This window comes from Anolis carolinensis, unplaced genomic scaffold, assembly GCF_035594765.1.
Source record: "Anolis carolinensis isolate JA03-04 unplaced genomic scaffold, rAnoCar3.1.pri scaffold_7, whole genome shotgun sequence".
Lineage (NCBI taxonomy): Eukaryota > Metazoa > Chordata > Lepidosauria > Squamata > Dactyloidae > Anolis > Anolis carolinensis.
In genome coordinates this window covers 28,962,711-28,969,613 of record NW_026943818.1, presented here as the reverse complement: position 1 = coordinate 28,969,613, position 6,903 = coordinate 28,962,711, and the positions used below count along the sequence as shown (strand labels likewise).

The following is a 6,903-nucleotide window of genomic DNA, read 5'->3' as shown; positions in this document are numbered from 1 at the left end:
ATCCAGACTCCTTTGGAGGTTGATTCTCTGTCTCAAAGGCGAGGAGTTCCGATGCGAAAACACAAAATCCAGAGTCTTGGTCTCAGAGTTGGCAGAGATTTAATATTTAATATAATAGCCTCCGACCCAGAATAAGCTCGCTCGAGCTCCGTCTTTCATCCAGACTCCTTTGGAGGTTGATTCTCTGTCTCAAAGGGAAGCAGTTCCGATGCGAAAACACAAAATCCAGAGTCTTGGTCTCAGAGTTGGCAGAGATTTAATATTTAATATAATAGCCTCCGACCTTGAATAAGCTCGCTCGAGCTCTGACTTTCATCCAGACTCCTTTGGAGGTTGATTCTCTGTCTCAAAGACGAGCAGTTCCGATGCGAAAACACAAAATGCAGAGTCTTGGTCGCAGAGTTGGCAGAGATTTAATATTTAATATAATAGCCTCCGACCCAGAATAAGCTCTGATTTTCATCCAAACTCCTTTGGAGGTTTAATTCCTCAATCGTTCTGGCGCGAAAACACAAAATGCAGAGTCTTGGTCTCAGAGTTGGCAGAGATTTCATTTAATTAATCTATATATATAAAAGAGTGATGGCGTCCTGGCGCCGAGCAAAACAACAAAACTAAACACCCCCCAACCTCGAAATTTCACAGCACAATCCGTCATCCACGCCTCGAGGTTGAAACCACAAAATATCACATCACAAACCTCCACAGGGCCTAAAAAAACCCAAAAACCGGAGCAATTCAGTGCAATTCCAATGAGCCACAGCAACGCGTGGCCGAGCACAGCTCGTATTTAATATAATAACGAATAAGCTTGAATAATCTCGCTCAAGCTCCGTCTTTCATCCAAACTCCTTTGAAGGTTGATTCCTCAATCATTCTGGCGCGAAAACACAAAATGCAGAGTCTTGATCTCAGAGTTGGCAGAGATTTAATTTAATCTATATATATAAAAGGGTGATGGCGTCCTGGCCGCGAGCAAAACATTGATTCAATAGGTCAGAAGAGCTCGTCCTCGGCGGCCAGGCTGAGCAGGATGGCCTTGGGGGTGTTCTCGAAGAGGGCGGCCCGGTTCTGGGCCTCGCCCTTCTTGACCCAGTGGCCGTAGAGGCGGAAGGCGCAGGCGTCAATCATCTTCCGGACGGGCTTCAGGCCGTAGGGGTCGCGCTGCAGCACCTCCCGCGTGACGGGCTTCACGTTGCGGTAGTTGAGGTAGATGCGCACCGAGGCCAGGACGGTCAAGGCGATGACCTGCGAGAGGACAATGCGGGGGGGGGGGGGGTCAGAGGTCGGTGGGGTCACCATGTGGACGGGGTCACCGGGGGGGAGGGGACGTACCCGGAACTTGCGGAAGGGGCTGAAGTGGCGGACCTCCTCCACCACGTACTGCTGGAAGAAGGGGTGGCCCAGGGCCTCCTCCACGGAGTAGCGGTCCTTGGGGTTCACCACCAGGAAGTGGGAGATCTGGGGGGAAGAAGGGGGACAAAGATGGCCGACGACCAGAACCGACCCATCTCCTCCCCAAGCTCAGTCTGGAGGACCACCTTCTCCTTCCCCAGTCCCACCACTATCATCTCCTCATTTCCATCTGGAGGACCACCTTCTCCTTCCCCAGTCCCACCACTATCATCTCCTCGTTTCCTTCTGGAGGACCACCTTCTCCATCCTCCTCCATCATCTCCCAACACTACGAACCCAGTCCCACCTCCACCGTCTCCTCCCCGTTTCCATCTTCTCCATCTCTTCCATCCATCCATCCATCCATCACCACCTCCACCATCATGTCTTCCTCCACGTTCTTCACCACCTCCTCCTCCACCTCCACCCCCTCCTCCCCATCTTCTCCATCCATCCATCCCTCCATCCATCAACCACACCACCATCATGTCTTCCTCCACGTTCTTCACCACCTCCATCTCCACCATCACTTCCTCCATCCTCATCTTCACCTCTCCATCTTCTTCATCTCATTTGTCTTCTTCTCCATCCATCCACCACCACCTCCACCGTCATATCTTCCTCCACGTTCTCCACCTCCTCCTCCACCTCCATGTCCCCATCTTCTCCATCCATCCATCAACCACCATCATGTCTTCCTCCACGTTCTCCACCTCCTCCTCCACCTCCATGTCCCCATCTTCTCCATCCATCCATCAACCACACCTCCACCATCATGTCTTCCTCCATGTTCTCCACCACCTCCACCCCCTTCTCCCCATCTTCTCCATCTCCTCCATCTTCAACGTCTCCATGCATCCATTTATCAACCACACCTCCACCATCATGTCTTCCTCCACGTTCTCCTCCACCACCACCTCCCCATCTTCTCCATCCATCCATCAACCACCATCATGTTCTTCTCCACGTTCTCCACCTCCACCACCTCCACCACCACGTCCCCACCTCCTCCTCCGTCCATCCGTTGGTCCATCTTCTCCATCTCCTTCATCTTCAACTTCTCCATCCATCCACCACCAACTCCAACATCCTGTCTTCCTCCACGTTCTCCTCCAGCTCCACCTCCCTATCTTCTCCATCCATCCATCAACCACCATCATGTTCTTCTCCACGTTCTCCACCTCCACCACCTCCACCACCACGTCCCCACCTCCTCCTCCGTCCATCCGTTGGTCCATCTTCTCCATCTCCTTCATCTTCAACTTCTCCATCCATCCACCACCAACTCCAACATCCTGTCTTCCTCCACGTTCTCCTCCAGCTCCACCTCCCTATCTTCTCCATCCATCCATCAACCACCATCATGTTCTTCTCCACGTTCTCCACCACCTCCACCCCCTTCTCCCCATCTTCTCCATCTCCTCCATCTTCAATGTCTCCATGCATCCATTTATCAACCACACCTCCACCATCCTGTCTTCCTCCACGTTCTCCTCCACCACCACCTCCCCATCTTCTCCATCCATCCATCAACCACACCTCCACCATCCTGTCTTCCTCCACGTTCTCCTCCACCACCACCTCCCCATCTTCTCCATCCATCCATCAACCACACCTCCACCATCCTGTCTTCCTCCACGTTCTCCTCCACCACCACCTCCCCATCTTCTCCATCCATCCATCAACCACACCTCCACCATCCTGTCTTCCTCCACGTTCTCCTCCACCACCACCTCCCCATCTTCTCCATCCATCCATCAACCACACCTCCACCATCCTGTCTTCCTCCACGTTCTCCTCCACCACCACCTCCCCATCTTCTCCATCCATCCATCAACCACACCTCCACCATCCTGTCTTCCTCCACGTTCTCCTCCAGCTCCACCTCCATCTCCACCTCCATGTCCTCCTCCACCACCACCTCCCCATCTTCTCCATCCATCCATCAACCACACCTCCACCATCCTGTCTTCCTCCACGTTCTCCTCCACCACCACCTCCCCATCTTCTCCATCCATCCATCAACCACACCTCCACCATCCTGTCTTCCTCCACGTTCTCCTCCACCACCACCTCCCCATCTTCTCCATCCATCCATCAACCACACCTCCACCATCCTGTCTTCCTCCACGTTCTCCTCCACCACCACCTCCCCATCTTCTCCATCCATCCATCAACCACACCTCCACCATCCTGTCTTCCTCCACGTTCTCCTCCAGCTCCACCTCCATCTCCACCTCCATGTCCTCCTCCACCACCACCTCCCCATCTTCTCCATCCATCCATCAACCACACCTCCACCATCCTGTCTTCCTCCACGTTCTCCTCCACCACCACCTCCCCATCTTCTCCATCCATCCATCAACCACACCTCCACCATCCTGTCTTCCTCCACGTTCTCCTCCACCACCACCTCCCCATCTTCTCCATCCATCCATCAACCACACCTCCACCATCCTGTCTTCCTCCACGTTCTCCTCCAGCTCCACCTCCATCTCCACCTCCATGTCCTCCTCCACCACCACCTCCCCATCTTCTCCATCCATCCATCAACCACACCTCCACCATCCTGTCTTCCTCCACGTTCTCCTCCACCACCACCTCCCCATCTTCTCCATCCATCCATCAACCACACCTCCACCATCCTGTCTTCCTCCACGTTCTCCTCCACCACCACCTCCCCATCTTCTCCATCCATCCATCAACCACACCTCCACCATCCTGTCTTCCTCCACGTTCTCCTCCACCACCACCTCCCCATCTTCTCCATCCATCCATCAACCACACCTCCACCATCCTGTCTTCCTCCACGTTCTCCTCCAGCTCCACCTCCATCTCCACCTCCATGTCCTCCTCCACCACCACCTCCCCATCTTCTCCATCCATCCATCAACCACACCTCCACCATCCTGTCTTCCTCCACGTTCTCCTCCACCACCACCTCCCCATCTTCTCCATCCATCCATCAACCACACCTCCACCATCCTGTCTTCCTCCACGTTCTCCTCCACCACCACCTCCCCATCTTCTCCATCCATCCATCAACCACACCTCCACCATCCTGTCTTCCTCCACGTTCTCCTCCAGCTCCACCTCCATCTCCACCTCCATGTCCTCCTCCACCACCACCTCCCCATCTTCTCCATCCATCCATCAACCACACCTCCACCATCCTGTCTTCCTCCACGTTCTCCTCCACCACCACCTCCCCATCTTCTCCATCCATCCATCAACCACACCTCCACCATCCTGTCTTCCTCCACGTTCTCCTCCACCACCACCTCCCCATCTTCTCCATCCATCCATCAACCACACCTCCACCATCCTGTCTTCCTCCACGTTCTCCTCCACCACCACCTCCCCATCTTCTCCATCCATCCATCAACCACACCTCCACCATCCTGTCTTCCTCCACGTTCTCCTCCACCACCACCTCCCCATCTTCTCCATCCATCCATCAACCACACCTCCACCATCCTGTCTTCCTCCACGTTCTCCTCCACCACCACCTCCCCATCTTCTCCATCCATCCATCAACCACACCTCCACCATCCTGTCTTCCTCCACGTTCTCCTCCACCACCACCTCCCCATCTTCTCCATCCATCCATCAACCACACCTCCACCATCCTGTCTTCCTCCACGTTCTCCTCCACCACCACCTCCCCATCTTCTCCATCCATCCATCAACCACACCTCCACCATCCTGTCTTCCTCCACGTTCTCCTCCAGCTCCACCTCCATCTCCACCTCCATGTCCTCCTCCACCACCACCTCCCCATCTTCTCCATCCATCCATCAACCACACCTCCACCATCCTGTCTTCCTCCACGTTCTCCTCCACCACCACCTCCCCATCTTCTCCATCCATCCATCAACCACACCTCCACCATCCTGTCTTCCTCCACGTTCTCCTCCACCACCACCTCCCCATCTTCTCCATCCATCCATCAACCACACCTCCACCATCCTGTCTTCCTCCACGTTCTCCTCCACCACCACCTCCCCATCTTCTCCATCCATCCATCAACCACACCTCCACCATCCTGTCTTCCTCCACGTTCTCCTCCACCACCACCTCCCCATCTTCTCCATCCATCCATCAACCACACCTCCACCATCCTGTCTTCCTCCACGTTCTCCTCCACCACCACCTCCCCATCTTCTCCATCCATCCATCAACCACACCTCCACCATCCTGTCTTCCTCCACGTTCTCCTCCACCACCACCTCCCCATCTTCTCCATCCATCCATCAACCACACCTCCACCATCCTGTCTTCCTCCACGTTCTCCTCCACCACCACCTCCCCATCTTCTCCATCCATCCATCAACCACACCTCCACCATCCTGTCTTCCTCCACGTTCTCCTCCACCACCACCTCCCCATCTTCTCCATCCATCCATCAACCACACCTCCACCATCCTGTCTTCCTCCACGTTCTCCTCCACCACCACCTCCCCATCTTCTCCATCCATCCATCAACCACACCTCCACCATCCTGTCTTCCTCCACGTTCTCCTCCACCACCACCTCCCCATCTTCTCCATCCATCCATCAACCACACCTCCACCATCCTGTCTTCCTCCACGTTCTCCTCCACCACCACCTCCCCATCTTCTCCATCCATCCATCAACCACACCTCCACCATCCTGTCTTCCTCCACGTTCTCCTCCAGCTCCACCTCCATCTCCACCTCCATGTCCTCCTCCACCACCACCTCCCCATCTTCTCCATCCATCCATCAACCACACCTCCACCATCCTGTCTTCCTCCACGTTCTCCTCCACCACCACCTCCCCATCTTCTCCATCCATCCATCAACCACACCTCCACCATCCTGTCTTCCTCCACGTTCTCCTCCACCACCACCTCCCCATCTTCTCCATCCATCCATCAACCACACCTCCACCATCCTGTCTTCCTCCACGTTCTCCTCCACCACCACCTCCCCATCTTCTCCATCCATCCATCAACCACACCTCCACCATCCTGTCTTCCTCCACGTTCTCCTCCAGCTCCATCTCCACCTCCACGTCCTCCTCCACCACCACCTCCCCATCTTCTCCATCCATCCATCAACCACACCTCCACCATCCTGTCTTCCTCCACGTTCTCCTCCACCACCACCTCCCCATCTTCTCCATCCATCCATCAACCACACCTCCACCATCCTGTCTTCCTCCACGTTCTCCTCCACCACCACCTCCCCATCTTCTCCATCCATCCATCAACCACACCTCCACCATCCTGTCTTCCTCCACGTTCTCCTCCAGCTCCACCTCCATCTCCACCTCCATGTCCTCCTCCACCACCACCTCCCCATCTTCTCCATCCATCCATCAACCACACCTCCACCATCCTGTCTTCCTCCACGTTCTCCTCCACCACCACCTCCCCATCTTCTCCATCCATCCATCAACCACACCTCCACCATCCTGTCTTCCTCCACGTTCTCCTCCACCACCACCTCCCCATCTTCTCCATCCATCCATCAACCACACCTC

The 6,903-nt window shown here is 55.1% G+C and overlaps 1 protein-coding gene across 1 annotated transcript in view; it reads right to left on the bottom strand.

The window, feature by feature from the left end:
* Window positions 1-532: 532 nt before the first annotated feature.
* The window catches only part of phkg1 (phosphorylase kinase catalytic subunit gamma 1), a gene marked incomplete in the record, with an annotated part of 13,962 nt that continues 7,591 nt past the window's right edge, over window positions 533-6,903 (bottom strand). The window contains 2 exon segments of the mRNA XM_062960490.1: window positions 533-1,248; window positions 1,336-1,461. Of these exon segments, the coding sequence (XP_062816560.1) occupies window positions 997-1,248; window positions 1,336-1,461 (378 nt within the window).